Source organism: Lampetra fluviatilis, chromosome 3, assembly GCF_964198595.1.
Source record: "Lampetra fluviatilis chromosome 3, kcLamFluv1.1, whole genome shotgun sequence".
NCBI classification, from domain to species: Eukaryota; Metazoa; Chordata; class Hyperoartia; order Petromyzontiformes; family Petromyzontidae; genus Lampetra; species Lampetra fluviatilis.
This window is the reverse complement of record NC_136277.1, coordinates 29,521,837-29,537,933: the sequence shown is the minus strand read 5'-3', so window position 1 is coordinate 29,537,933 and position 16,097 is coordinate 29,521,837. Positions and strand designations below refer to the sequence as shown.

The 16,097-nt window shown below is 43.6% G+C and overlaps 1 protein-coding gene across 2 annotated transcripts in view; it reads left to right on the top strand.

Annotated features, from left to right (window-relative positions):
* The first annotated feature begins 6,396 nt into the window (after positions 1-6,396).
* The window catches only part of UACA (uveal autoantigen with coiled-coil domains and ankyrin repeats), a 75,707-nt gene continuing 66,006 nt past the window's right edge, over positions 6,397-16,097 (top strand). Inside the window, exons 1-2 of one of the 2 annotated variants that reach the window (XM_078854811.1) lie at positions 6,397-6,552; positions 10,564-10,624. In XM_078854811.1, the coding sequence (XP_078710937.1) occupies positions 10,589-10,624 (36 nt within the window). In that variant the 5' untranslated portion in view covers positions 6,397-6,552; positions 10,564-10,588. The other variant, XM_078854812.1, reaches the window with a different exon arrangement.

The following is a 16,097-nucleotide window of genomic DNA, read 5'->3' as shown; positions in this document are numbered from 1 at the left end:
ATCTTATCCATTGATCGGTATGTTATCATTGCTATACAACTTAACATAAACAGGTAGTTGATGAACATTAAATATCACATTACCTAATTAAAGTACAATTCTACAGTATTAGAGTAGTATGTTTTCAGTTTTCAGTTTCATTTATTAGGTGTAACCCTGTGAGCCATGCGGCTCTTGACTCGGGTGCAACCGCAACAAACAAAAACAAGAAACATCATAAAGTGACTACACGCAACAGAAAAATTCAGGAAAAAACATCAACCCAGAACACCAAAGGAGACTTGAGGAACAAGTAGAGATGCAAAAATATGCCAAAATTGGCGGTGCATGCCTGACATCCATAAAATTAGATTGGGGCGTAGAAGGGGGCGAAGTTGATGGAGCACACGTGGATGGAAGATGTTCACCGATGTGGACAAGCAGTTGACCGTATAGCAAGTAGGTTTCTGCCATACCCTTCTCGGTTGCAGGAGAGTGTGAGAAGTCATCATTTTGTAAACGTGGGGGTTTCCCCGGACACGGTCGGGTACTCCCACCATGAAAAAAAAATGATTTTAGAAATCGGAGCGAGACAAACATTCCAATGCAGTAGCCTCCTTCGTGTAAGTAAGCCCTTTTAGAATCACTTGGCATGAAGGTGGCTCACGAGGGCTAATACCGTGTCGGAACACTGAGCCGACACTGCATACGTTCTGGCTTTTTTACGCTGGGAAACCACCCGTGATAAAACCATAGCGAGATGTCGGCGGCCTTAGGCGGGTCACCAATGACTGCACCGAAATAAAATCCATCATATTTGATTAAGTTTGCTCTCCACTTGATTCGCTTTCGCTCTTCCCAGCTGTTGAGGATTACGCATTTTAGCGTTTGCCGTGCGACAATTAGGTCGGCATTATTGACAGGGACTTGAAAAGATGGTCCGGAGACGCAAGAAGGTGCACTGCTCACTGAATTGAATTGAATGTGGGTTGTTCCATGACATTGCCGGCAATAATTAGGGGGAAGATGAAAAAAAAACGATTACGTTTTAGAACCTTGAAGAAGCGCATCGAGCCGTGGTCCACTGTGAAATAAATAAGGCTAAGGAAAAAAAGAAATACTGTACATACTTTAGAAAATAAAGGGATTGGAATATGTCGGTCAGTGTCCTCTTACTAGTGCTATTGCATTCGAAGAACTGCCCTATCATTGAAGTATTATCGTTAAATTCCGACATATCTTCACTCTCCGCCTGAACTACATAACATATTATTAAAGCGTTACAGTATTTACTAAGCAAACAATTCACCTGCTCTGGATCATACCACTTACATAGTTGTTATGTGTTGCTGATGCGTCAGTCTATGCGAGACGTTTCAAATAACGACTTGGCAAGAGAGAGAGAAAGAAAATACACACGCGTTAAATAACTATTTTAATATCACGGTTGCTGATCAAAAAGTCCAAAAGGCCAAGCTGCCAGCAATAAGCAGCACGTATAAAGTTGTAATTATGTGAGGGGTAATACGTTTCCTGAATTTAGCAAGGTTGCAAGAACACAGTACAGATGAGACGAAACAGTCATTCTGGTAAAAGCGAGTCCTCGGTTACAAACGCACACCACACATTTAAAGAAATACAATAAGCAGTGCTGTGATTGTGTTCATATGAGTTGAAATGTATCAGGTCTGAGTACAGGATGGCCCAGATGTTTTGTGACGCCGAATTAATTGAGCCGGAGTATTTTTGTACCTTTGGATATTAATTTCTGTTTTAAAGAACCTTACTTAAATATATATATTAAGTTTTAGAGATTTAAATGTGGGTCACTAGGCATCTAGACCAACCTGTACGTAGAGCTGCAACGCTTACCCATCGGTGTGCTGTAGCTATGCTTGTAACGACTGAGCATTCACAGTAAGATTTTAGTTCAACACGTAGGCTTTTTAACACGTAGGCTTTCGCTACCAATATCATCCATAATAGAGGTTTTTTTGGGTTCGATCGCGTAAATATATAAATGTGTCGTTTAAACCCGCCACCACCCGACACAGCCAACTAGTAAGGGTTGTCACGTAAACAGAACATGCCAATTCGTCATGAGTACAGCACAACAGTGTGTTGGAGAACCAAGCCACAACATTTTAACATGAATTATATAAAAAAAAATTTGTATTGGAGTGTCGTAGTATTGTAGAAGCCAATGCCAATAGGGTATTGTATTGTGTCATCCATGCAGAGGGCCGACCACACCACTCCCATCTCGTACATTGCTTTTATTGTGTTTTGCATAAAATTGAATTGGAGCCCTTCTCACCGCGGTACAAATAGATTGCATGCGTGAAACAGGACATGGGGATTCTGTACGGCATTTAGTGATTAGGGATATTTTCCAGAGCTTAAGATTAATTCGCATCTCGAGGCCAGATGCCAAATTTTGGACTATCCGAAATGTTTGTTTCGAATTTATCCAAAAAAATGATGAGGAATTAACAAAAAAAACTCAACACCACCCTCGTCAACACGTGCTGTCAGTTTGTGTCACTATCGTTAACGCGAATGCATTAGAAATGTATGTGTAATGTAAATGACCATAACATCAGAAATTATGCTTTTAAAATAATTCCGAAAGTCAACCATTATGAGTTTCAATACTTTATAGAGCGACTGGCTGCTGGCCCCGCAGATCTTTACAAAGAATTCTGCAATATTGTGTATAGAGGACTGTAGTTAAAATATACTGGATATTACTTTATGCTGTATAGTAATGCACTGGGTGAACAAAAACAAACCAACCGGTGCAAATGTGATGCGTATACAAACATGGGCTGATAAAATGTTTATAAAACAAATACTATACCGGGAAAATGTAGGGTGTTGCCCTTAAAAAAAAAGCTGTAACCAAATTCCAACAAACGAAACAAACCTGACATTTAAACATCCGAAAACAGGCGCACCCAGGAAATCGTTTTACAACAGTGAAGTGAAACTTTAATCGTGGATCGTTTTGTCACTGATGCAAATAGAATAAATACCCTCCACCACCCCAAAATTGGAACCTCCTGAAACGTCGTCAAGTGATCTTTTATGTCTAAACAAAGACATGATAATTGTTGTTTGGTTTGCTTGGTTCTTTCGGTAAAGTCACGTGACTTTACCGAAAGAACCAAGAAGATGAATCCCTGCAGTCACGAAAGCTTTAAATCGAAATTGTTCTTTGGTTCTTTCGGTAAAGTCACGTAGAAAATAAAATTATAATAGAATACGACGTTTCGGTTGCAACACAAGCAGCCATCATCAGGTAAGAATGAATGATAAAACACAGACACGGAAACAACATGGGCAGACACACATGCAGAGACACACCGACACACACACTGTCGGTGTGTCTCTGCATGCGTGTCTGCCCATGTTGTTTCCGTGTCTGTGTTTTATCATTCATTGTTACCTGATGATGGCTGCTTGTGTTGCAACCGAAACGTCGTATTCTATTATTATTTTCTACACGACTTTACCGAAAGAACCTGCAGTCACGAAGGCTTCGAATCTTGTATGATAATTTGTTATTACAGATAAACCAGACTTGCAAATTATCTGACAGTCATGCAGCGATAAGTATCTTATTTGGTAAAGTTATTGTTTGTTACATAGTGACACCGGTGTAACCATCAACCGCATCAAAACATCGACATGCCTATGCGCACATCTTCATAAATGTGGCCATGCATCCCAAACTATGGACCATAGAATAAACCCATAGAAACACGAAGATACATATACACGTACCGTACTCATATAGAAACATAGAGATGCATTAAAGACAAACCATAGTACAGTACAATAGTGCGATTGTGGCCATGCAACTCAAACTATGGAGCATAAAGTAAACGACTGTCGTCTGCACTCCTTCAACGTAGGAATGTCATAATCAGAATCTTTATTTATTCCGCAGATATCCGATGAGCTACGATGCTATTTTCACAGATGTCCAGTGAAAGCAAACCTACACGAACTCTGTCCTAAAGCCCCGTCGTCGTCACTGGCACACTTCGACATTGGCTTTCATCTCCGTAATACGTGGTAACGCCGTTCGCAATAATCGAAGAACATCGCGATAAGCATCACAAATGTTCATCTTCGCCCCTTTGCAAATCTGGCGTGGAAAACGGCGGGAATTTTGAAAATCCCGCCGTGCAAACCGCAGCTTTTACGCTTTGTTTGCAGCTCGTCACACCGTGCATTGTAATGAGACTGGGGGGTGGGTGGGTGGGAGAGAAGTCGCGTTCACTCCCCAGCCCCGCGGGGTGCAGAGAGGAGACAATGAACTGGACGACAGGAGCTTGGGGAGGGGTGAATAGGAGATGGTTCCGTGGGGTGTTGCGTGGGTTGGCAGGGGGAGCGGCGGTGTAGCGGCCAGCCACGCTGCGCTACAAACCCGGCCACCCGAGTTCCATTCTCCGCTCACGGGCCAACACCGGTGGCGAATTATTATTCGCGAATTATTATTCGCCACCGGTCCCCCGGGGGGGTGGGAAGGGGCTTCCTCCTCCTCCTCTCTTCGGTCGACTCAGCCTTTGGAATGAGGCGCTGGTGCTGTGCGGTGTGTGTCAGCATCGCCACTCTGGAGGCAAAGGCCAGTCGGGCGTGGGTGGTGGTGGTGGTGGCCACCCACCCCACTCATGGCGCCGTGCCCGCCTTCAGAGGGGCTCGTTAACGGCACTTGTCCCAACTTTTAATAAATATAAACAACACGTTCTACTTAATTAAATAGACTTTTTAATACATGTTTTCTCCTACAACATCAGAGTGCAGCGCCACATTAAATACGCACTACAATGACAATAGTTTAAAGCGATTTGAAACATGTTTTATTTTAAAAATGGAAATATGGTTTTGGGGCGAGGGCAGAGCTTTGTGACGTCATATTTGACGGGGGGGGGTCTGACTTTTTGTGACGCCGTGTGACGAGGGGGGGGGGTCAAATATCGTCCAAACTCGCGTGACGTCATTTATGGACGGGCCCTAAGGCTATACGGGGGATCTTTTTCGTTAGTGAGGTGGACATTGCCCAGATGTAGGTGGTGGTGGGCACTACAGTGCATATGTTAGCCAGGGATATGGTGGAATATTGATGCATTGTACTGCTATGTTAGCATAACGTTTTATCAGGGTCCCACAGTGTAGAGTACTAGGACTCTAACCCATTACTGTTACTATCGCTGCCATCTCTCCATATATACTCCGAAGACGGACCAGTGTCTGAAACTTTAGCCTGCTAGAAATGCTTTTATATTCATCATAACACAGCAGTGTTATGATGAATATGTTAATGTAATTTACAGTTGTAGGTTCGGGGCAAGGTGGGCTGATTGAGCAGGAATGTAATGGAGAGGGTAGGGTAAGGAATGAGAGTGAAAGGGGTTGTGATATCACACACTGAGCATGTTTCTTAAGGGAGGTAATGACTAAGTTATGGCAGTGCAAGACTAAGTGAGGTTGTTTAGAATAGTTGGCACGACAGGTCTGTACTCAGTGCAGTGTGGATAGGTAGGATTATGGTTTGGCAAAACTATAGGAATGGCTAAGCTAGTGATTGGCAGGTGAAGGGATAGGAAAATGTTCAGCTTGGGTTGGAAAGATGAGGCTCTATCAGTAGGGCAGCATGTGGCTGCAGGGTTTGGTGGTGTATGTTGTTTATGTCGTTTATTGTGAAAATTCGGTCACAGTTCCTATGATCACTGTTACATTGCTTTTATGGCTTTATTTTGGTGATTTCGAAAAGTTTTTTGGTTTGACCATGTGTGTTTGTTGTAGTACGGAGTTAGACTGATGGCCTTAATCTAAGTTGTCTTGTGGTTGTTGTTTGACTTGCATCCCACCGGGATTTTTGCACACAGCGTTGGTGTACGGTGCTTTTTTCTGGAATATTTTGCTGTTTTTCCCTAGATTTTCTGATTGCACATAGTCACATAGTCACTTTAAGACGTTTTTTTGTTCATGTTTTTGTCTTTTGTTTGTTGTGGTTGCACCCGATTCAAGAGCCGAATGGCTCACAGGGCTACACCAAATAAATGAAACTGAACTGGACAGGCAGTCACCAATGGCACGGAGAAGCTGGTGGTATGGGAGGAACAGGACAAGGTCTGGCGATGGAGGGGCAAGGCTCGGAGGCTAACCCAGTGGGTACAGCGAGGGTTGTTGGCAAGACGGAGAGTTGCGTCTAGCGAGGGGAGTTGTGGACGGACGAGCGTAGCGCTGTGGGTTTGGCAGGCTTCGGGGTACGGCAGAGAGCAAGGCAAAGTATATGGAAGGCGAGGGGGGAGGGCTCGAGTTCGGGGTAGGGCAGGCAGGGCAGGCAGGGAGGGGCTGCGGTGGGCGGGATGGTGGTGATGATGATGCTGCTGCTGCTGCCTCTTAGGTTGAGATGCAGGGCTGGTGAGACCGGTGAAGCTACCGCTGCTGTGTTCCCTGGAAGAAAGGCGGCTCTCTGCCCTTGCTCGGGTTACGTGGGGACGAGCGAGCGGAGTCCGAGAGCTGCGAGAGGAGGAGGAGGAAGGGGAGCCGGGGCATGCGGTATTTGCGAGCGCACTTTGAACAATCGAGTGTGCGCGTGTGCGGCTGAATGGCTGGGAGGTATGTGACTGTGTGAGAGGCAGACAGATTGTGAGTGTGAGACGCTGTCGTCTTAAACTATCTTGTGCGCCTGTAAGACACGCACACACACACAGACTATCGTGTGCTAACGTGTGAGACGTGGATACCCATGTAAGTGTGAAACACGTGTGTGTGTGTACGAGATGGACGGTGAGTGAGACAATGTATTATACGTGTGTGTCTGTGAGACGGAGAGATTGTAGTGCGATACAATGTCTTAAACATGTTTTTTTCTTGTGTGGGGAGAGACACTGTAGGTGTGAAACAATTACAAAGTGTGAAACAATTACAGTGTGCGCGCAATGGAGAGATTGTCTAGTATGTGAGCGAATGTGCGTGTTGCCTGAGGCTGTGTGACTGGCTGCCTGAAAAACTTGAATGAGATCACGCGTGTGTGTGTGTGTGCCTGTGCGAGAGAGAGATCGAGATAGACTGTGAAGTGTGAGAGAAAGACACTGTCTTGTACACGTACGTGTGAATGTTTGCCTGCCTGCCTGCCCGCCCGAGCCCGTGTGTGTGGGGGTGGTTTGGCTGCCTGTGAAACTCCGCCGTTTAATGAGATTTCACGTGCACGTGTGCGAGATGTCCACACTCAATGAGTCTTTTCTTCTTCTGCATTAGACGGTCTGTGGGCTACGAACCCGGCCACCCGAGTTCGATTCCAGCTGACGGCCGACACCACCGGGTGACGATTGTCTGAACCGTTCCTGGGCCTCTCCTAGGTCGACTCGGCCTCAAATGAGTACCCGGTGCGGTGCGTAAAAACACCGCCACCGGGGAGACAAAGGCGGCCGGGCGTGGTGTTGGCCACCCACACACCCCCTTTAGTGTGCCGTGCCGGCCTTCGTAGGTGCTCGCTAACAGCACTTGCCCCAACAGTTTGTTGAGGCTACACGGGGGAGATTTGTCTTTGTATGCATTATAAAGTATCCCTTGAAATGTCAATCCACTGCTGGACTAAATAAAGGCAGCAGGCGATGTATTGTTTAGTCGCGAGGTTTGTTTCTACAAACCTCACCACGCTGGCAAAATAATAATCCCGTGACAGATACACAACGTGGGGGTTGTTTTACCAACAGGGTGATTTATGTTACATACAAGCCCCCCATTTGATCGACACGGCTCTGGTGTTGTTAGACATACTTCACCACGCTGGTCATTGCGGATTGATGAGGGCAATGTGTGTGGGGGGCAGGGCAAGGGGCGTCAGAACTGGTTCGTTCTGGTGTTGTGCCATGAAAGTTAAGTTCGACACCCGGCCGGGGATAACACGTTAAGTGGCGAGTGACATATCATCACACGTGTTGTGTGTGTGTGTGTTTCATGTCTCGTGGCTCGCATAGGTGTTGTTCCACTCATTTTGTCGGAACAATAATTAACAGGCCACGCGACTGAGACACTTTCTGGGAATAAAACATTGCATGTGGCACTTTTAATTTAAGAGTACTCTATAATTGCTGTTTTTCACTTTTAATGTGACAAGACCCAGCACGTGGCATGCGAGTGTCTGTGTGTGAGTGTGCGCGCACGTGGCCAACACCAAGCGACGATTATCTGAACCGGTTCTGTGCCTCCCCCTAGGTCGACTCGGCCTCAAATGAGTACCCGGTGCGGCGATGTGTAGTTGACATCGCCACTGGGGAGACAAAGGCGGCCGGGCGTGGTGTTGGCCCACACATTCCATCTTGTGCCGTGCCCGCCTTAATAGACGCTCGTTCACAACATACTGAACCTATCTAGATTTGAAGTTTTCGTGACTGCAGGGATCCATACTCTTTGGTTCTTTCGGTAAAGTCACGTAGGTATAAAATAAAATAAATTAAATACTGTACCTGTCAACCCATACGGTGTACCCCGTATTCTTGTACAGGGAAATTGAGTTTGAAGGTCTACACGGCGTGTACAGCCGTTTGAATAGGGGCAACAACAATAAAAATTGTCTATTTGTTTGTGTTTCTCCCTTGTGATGGGACTTTGTAAGATGAGATTTATAAGGGCACGGGGTGACCAATAAGCTCTGAATTGGGCTGTAATAAGGGAGGCACTGATAAGGGGTTGACAGGTATTTGAAACAACACTTGCTGCAGCAGCCTGTTAATGCTAGGGATCTTTATATTTATACGTTATGTCTTTATGTGTGTGTGTATCTGCGTGCATGTACATGAGATTGTTTGTGTACAGTGTTTGTCTAAGTGTGTGTGAGACTGCCTGTGTGTGTGTGTGCTACAGCGTTGCGTTGTTAGGCTGAAGAGTGGCGTCGTAGTGACAGCCCACGTGTTAGCCCACATATCTACGTTACAGTCCTGTTAGCAAAGGCTATCCCCATCTGATATGTGATTAAGTTCTTAATGTGCTTGTTGTTATCAATGCAATTATGCTGCGACTACACTCATGCCAAATTCCATCTTTGCAGTCAGCCTTTCTCGAACATAATTCTTTCCATCAGTGATGTGCAATACGTGTTGTTAACGTGTGTGTGTGTGTTCACAATCACATTTATGTATGTCACACGTTTGTAGAATGGTAGGGTCAGCTTCAGCTTCTTAAAGCAGACTAATATGCACCGATATTAAAACATGCCCTTCACAATCTGTAGTTTATAACAAATGTGTAAGTTTACTCTGATTCTTTTTTGCTTCGCATTTTTTGGCTCATTCCAATCCAGTCGGTGTTGGGGCATTTTGAATCTTAAACTTTGAAAAGTATTCCTCTGTGAATCGCACATACTTGAAAAAATCTTGAGCGTGGCTGTGTGTATGTTTATATATCTCTATGCACAACATTGCAATCGCTGCCTTGTTCAGAGGTAAACTGCTTCTCGAAATATAATTTGAGATATTTAGGTTTTAAAACGAGGTAACGATACACACGCTGTTTGTACTTGCTTAAATAATGGGCAGTTTTTTATATATCAAGAACTGCGCCAAACAGGAAAGGAAAATCAGACGGCTCATTTTTCACCACAAATGCGCAGTTTAATATGAATTAAGTAACGAAAACATAACAAGCGGTATGGGTGTAAACGTTTTTAACGCTTAAGGAAAAAAATCATTCTGCAGTGCCCAGTGCCTTAAATGTCAAGGAATGCATGAACTGCAACTGGAGTATTTTAAAACACTTAAAATAGAAACATAGGTGTTTTTGTTGGTAGGGGTTCTTTTTCAAAAACAGATTAAGGTAGTTGGCACTGCCTTAACTTACGAGCCAAATCCCACGTCTTTGGGTACCAAGCTGCTCCCTTGCTCAAGAGTGAAAAACACGGACATCATTTTGGTCCTGCCTGTATCTGCAAATGCTATATATATTTAAAATGCACAGTGTTAATAACCAAATCAGCTGTCCGTGTGGGTTGGTGAAATGGGGAGCCTAGGACCAATTTAGATATAAGTCACCACTGATTTACTTAACTATCCTTGGTGGGGAATTTAACTCGGGTGGCTGGGCTCGAAGTGCAGTGCAGAAACCACTACAGCGCACGCATTCAAATGCTCTAAATTAGCTGTGGTGTTGCTCTCCAGACGCTCGTTTGTACCCGTTATTTTGTATTCTTACAATTAGCCTGAGCTACGGTTACTATTTCAAAATGTATGAAAATTGTGTGTGGAATATGCCATGGTGTAGCTTGTGCTAAATTGCACAGCATGTGCTAATAAGGTGTTTTACTTTTCAAGGCCACTTATTAAGTACAGTATGAGAAAGGATGCATATTCTGGAACGTGCGATTGAATTGTTGTGGCGGTGTTGGAAGGATATTGAGGAGGTTAGCACGTGCGATAAAAAAAAGGACATAATTCTCCGTAATCTCTCGAGTCCCATGCCATGCAGTCTCGAGACGCAACTCTGCGGGCTTGGTAAGTGTTATTGCGGTGATTTAAATTTTAAATCAACTTCCCACAGGTGACTTCAAGGTCGTATCTGCCTCTCTTCCAGGTGGTTGTAAAGCTGCATTCCAGAAATGAAGAGTTTAAGAGCCAGGTTTAAGAAGAGTGAGGTGAGTGTTTTTGTGGAAATTAACGTCGAACTTTAAATCTTGCTGCATTATATTTTGTGGAAAACAAAGTATTAGTCATGTATTAGACCAAACTGTACATTTTGAGACCAGTAGACTTCCCAGTGGGTAATGTGCTGTTTTGTCAAACTACTGCTGGATTAGCACCTCCTCTTGCCATGTGGCTTGCGGGGGTTGTGTTTGACCATAGTTCACCGTACTGGTTACCCATCCAAACTCTCTTCAGGGTGATTTGATCACAGGCACGCAGTGGTGGGCACAGTGCAACTAACCATTTGCGCGAGATGCCTGGGCAGTGCAATGTTGGTTCAAATATATTTTGTTACAGATAGCCAGAAGGTTGTTTGCTTTTTTTGCTCCCAGACTTGAGTGAGAACGACCAGGTGAGTTTCTGTTGGACACTGTAACAGTCACAGGTGTACATGGTAGGTGGCCGCAGTTTTCAAATGCCACTGGCAGCCTAATGTGCCTGCCACAAAATGTGAAACTTGAAGCGTGGCTACTAGTGGCGCACCTGCAAATCGGGGCGGTAAAATTGAGTCCAGCACAAGCCACACACCGCCAGAGACGGAAGCCCCCAAGCGTGAAATGACAAGCACTACCTTTCACGAGAACAGGTGCGCACGCAGGCGTGTGAGCACATTGCAGTTTAACAATGTGACAAAAGCACTCTAAATTGACAATTTCTTTAAAGGGTAAAGAGAAATCAATGCATTTGTTCATGTACTCTGGCTGTGGTTCACAAGCGCACGCCAACAAAAGAAACTCACGAGCGTCATTAAAACAGCAATGCTTCATCAGCCGTGATCTGCGAATTGTTCGATGAAACCCTCCTGAGGCGCCCATGATCTCTCATAGTCTTGCGCCGCGACAAATCTATTTAGCACGTGTACGTGAGCCACTTTTACCGCTCCATCTCCGCGGTGAACGTGCCCCCGTTCGCTCCTTTGGCGAGAATAACGTACACAGTGCAGTAGAAGACCAAATGTTTCTGACAGTGACCCTTTGCTGTGAAGAATAGTTAATTGCCTCAAATGTTTAGCCTGCTGCATAGTTTTCAGTTATGAGACAGTGTTTATGGCTTGAGTGGTGAATTAGTTTCAGTTATGTAAGCAGAGCCGACGCGGTTTGACCGATTTATAAATTCAATTTTAGTGAGGTGATTCATAGAGAGACTTTTGGCGATTACGAACCGCTTAAACATCCCAGCGTTGTGACAATGCTGATGTCAACATTGCCTCCAGCTTGGTTGTAAATGATGCCGTAATTGCTTTTGCTACAGTAAATGTCCAGATACTGGAAAATTTATGTTCCAACTTGAATGCAAAAATGTTTTGCATTTTTATGTTTGTAGCAAAATAATGTTTGATTCAAATAAAGTTGAGTAAATCAAATGTATCGATTTAATTTAAATTTGATTGCTTCTGCGGTTCATGTTTTTATTTTATCCACTGGAATTATTTATTAGATTAAAAAATATAACTCGTATTTGTTGCCAACAGAGTTCAGAAAAAGTACTGTTCATGCTCGTTGTGGAGAGAAGGCTATATAATCATCCACAGGAAAAAAAGTAGTCGTATTTTTGTCGTGCAATTGTTTATTTTTCCCCTTGAGCAATTTCCCATTTCCAAAACACCACATACACTGTGACAGATCCAGTTCGTAAAACAGCCATTTGTGTGAAAAAACGTGTGAAAATCTCAGAAGTGGTGTTGGCTATTGGAGCAGCAGAAATTGCAAATTCATATGCCTGTGTTGCTTTATTTACGTGCCTTTCACAATTTTCCACTCCAGTGGCTTTCCATTGACCTTCCTGTTCACTGAACTGGTGCATTCGTCGCCTTAGACAGGTAAAATCGCTGCTTTCACCCGCTTCTGTAAAAGGCTCACCTGAATGAGCCAATGGCGTTATCAGAGCAGCAGTGATATATGCAGAGTAAGTGTCAAGGAGCTCTGATTTGGGTGCATGGGGTAGGAAATTGTGCCCTCATCTGCCCTGTGCTCATTTAAGTATTGGTGGCATTTTTTTGGTTTGATTTTGACCCCCATATCAAATTATTTAATTTTATTACTGAAGGTAAACAAGTGTCCTGGCCATTATCCGAAATGTGACCTTTGACATTACCAATAGTTGTGGAACTTGTTAAAAAAAATTGTATGGTTAAACCTTGTTTATGGCCATTGTTGAGCACAGATTGAATAGACTTTTAATGAATTGCAAAGACATCAACAGATCATGAAGTCTCTGTGTAAAGCCTAGGGATTAATTTTAAGAGCTATGAATCAAAGCATTACATTTTATAGCCAGCTATTTCAACATATGCCCAGAGTCATCATAAAGCCACTTTAGGCTGCTGTTCACTCAGAGGCAAGGCAGTCCACTGGGCAAGTGCGTCACTCAATATGAATTAGAACATGAGAATTAGAACACAGTGCCAGATATGCTGAATAAAAACAAATGCATAACAAATTATTTAAATAGATGTATTCACATATTTGTAGTGGTAACTACACAGACAAAACACTATCAGATGGTAGTGGTATGCTCATTTAAAGGACAACGTAGTTAATCGTGAGTGTTTGACATTCTGGGGGGGGGGGGGTTAATTTGGCTGTGACACTGGCACACAATGCTTGCTTGGGTTTGATTTTTCGCCTTGGGTATTTTTTACTTCACTATCCATAAGCCCAATTTTACTAATCAGCCCATGGAAACATTCTTCCAGCATTTCTGCAATCGCCAAGGTATTTCATCTCATTATTTCATGGATACTATTCTCTGGTGGCTGCCTGGATTCATCTATAGAATATCAGCAGAGCTAGCTCAGTACTCCACCACAGTCATAACATCACCCCCCCCCCTCCCTCAGGCCACACTGGCTACCTCTTGTTCTAGAATTATGAGTGTGTGCGAGCAGATGGGTTGGAAAGCATTATACATTCTCTGGAAGACGGTGTCCTTTTGCACTGCCCTGTCTGCAACACAAGTGCAATGACTGGGTTTTAGTCTGGCGAACCTTGAGCTCTTGCCTGGTGCAAGGATTTTAGTGCAATCGATATTGCACTCGATGGCCCCCACGTGATGGACCATATGGTCGCATGCAAGTCCAGCGACTTGCTAAGAACATTTTCTCGAATAAGTACAAAGGTCTGAGCCATCAGGAGGAAGCCTGCTTGTCCCATTCCATTCTTCAATGAGCAGACTTGCCTGCTGATTGCATGGGGTCAAGTCAGGTGTTTTACGATAGGATTGACTTGCTCTCTGTGCCTGCACAGTTAGGCCATGCCATTGCAAAATCTTTCCCATCTTCATCTGCACTCCTTGTGAATAATTTGCATTGAAAGTGTAGGATTTTGTGCTTGGATGTAAGCACTGCCCCAGAACTTGCCGCCCACTGTCCGTGAAAGGGCAGGCGTTCTTTCAACAAATAATTGCTGCTAATAATAATCCAACCTTTTGGCGGCTTTTGCAACAAATATTTTGTTGCATTCTTAAGCAAGGCGCCACAGAGTTCGGTATTTATGGAATTCTACTTAAGAAAATGTACGTACTGGCTTTTGTTGGACGTCTCATAAAAGCTGGCACAATTATATTCGTGTTATACTGCCTGTGTTTGTAAAAAGCAAGGTTAAAAAACGAAAACATCGCATTTGGCCTCTTGCCTCTGGGCAGTTATACCTCAGTGGGTGGAAATGCGGCTGCTTGTAGACGTCTGCCAGCAGCAATGAGTGTTCCCAAGCGCGCTTGCGGCAAGGACATTCCTTAGAGTGGGCATGCTTAAGAATAACAGGTGAGGCCTATGCGATCTGTTCTGCTGTGCATGAAAACAACTCTTCAGATAACCTAAGCACGGCAGCTCAAGTGTCCCTGTTGAAAGGTGTTGTACTGTAGTTCTAGTTGTTGCTACTTTGTGTCTTAGGCCCCTGTACGAAGCTTGGCAACCACACAGCGCAGAGTCCGACAGTGCCATGGCACGTGGTCAATGTGAAAGGGTAGAGCTGTGGAGGAATGTGTCACATGCGCTTTTGTTAATGCACGTTGTTGGACAAGTTTTATTATTGTAGGGCGTAGAAAAAACGGTTTCTTGTTGCGCTGCAAGTGAGAAATGTATTAAACAATCTTTGGCTAGCTCTGTCCTAATATTGTAGATCGATTATATCTTGTTGGTGTATTAAATGTTTTCTCAGGAATGTATGCACAGGAATTCTTTAAGTTACACAACGGGGCTTGGTAAAGCACCTAAGAGGCAACATCTACAAATGTTGAAAGTAAAAAAGTAAACAAGTGAAGCACTAAAAATGCCTGCACTTAAACTGTCTGAAACTGATATCACATTCTTAGACTTATCTAGTCTGTTGAGCCAATTTTCTATAAGGTTTTAAATTCTAGGCAAAGTCTTTCTCATTACAATACATTACGACTCTATATACTGGATTTACTCAAGCTTTAAAATACTTTCCAAACCCCAGTTCCATCTCCTCGCATAAAAAAGGATTAACTTTTGCAGCCCTATGATTTTGAGCAGCATTTGTTTAAATAAGAAAATTTTGGACGAGTTTCGATCTCTTCCGGGTCTCATCAGCAGACACATGCTGCCGAGGGAAAAATGGAAGTGTATGTATTCCTGTTATTACCCATAGTGTTCCACAGTGGCACATACGGAGCTTTCATACAAAACTATTTTTTAAAAATTGCGTTCTTACTCCAGGTGTGTCCAATAGAGGTACTGTAATTGAAAATGGTTGCATGCCAGTATATTCTTAATACCTTTATTACTGCACCTGCTGTCAATCCTTGCGGTACATGAGGAACAGGATGACCTTGCAGTTTTGAGAAAAATATTTTCATGCTATTTTGCAAATTTAGTGGGGTTGGAAGTATATTGTAAAACTTAATTATATTGTAATTGAAATGGAATACGTTCATAACAATGTGTGATTTCAAAATATTGCCTGAAGCGATTAACCCTATCAAGAAGAGTGACATTGTGGGGCAGAGTGGCTCACCTTGCTGCACCATGAAACCTGGCAAATTTGAGTTCAAATCCTGGCCATGGCTAACTTCAGCGACGACGTCTATCTAAACCACAGCGCCGTGCCATCTCCCTTCAACTCATACTGACCAACATGGGTTTTGTGTGGGCAAAAAGCCCCATGACCAATAAGAGCATGGGGAGAACCATTTAAAAAGTGTATTGACTAATGGTTGTAAATTATTGTTAGAATCGAAGTTTCTATGGGCATGTCCTGTACATGTAGTTAGCAAAAGTGGCACGTGCGTACAGTGTATTTACACTCGTAACAGGAAACAAAATGCTTGACAACTTTACGATCATTTTAGTGGTACGTTCTATGAGCAATCATCTGTTTTAACATGTACTTTAATCCCAAATGTAGTCGTGCATTAGAATATTTGTGCAGTACTGAACATGTATGTGTTGGTTTTGTTATATTT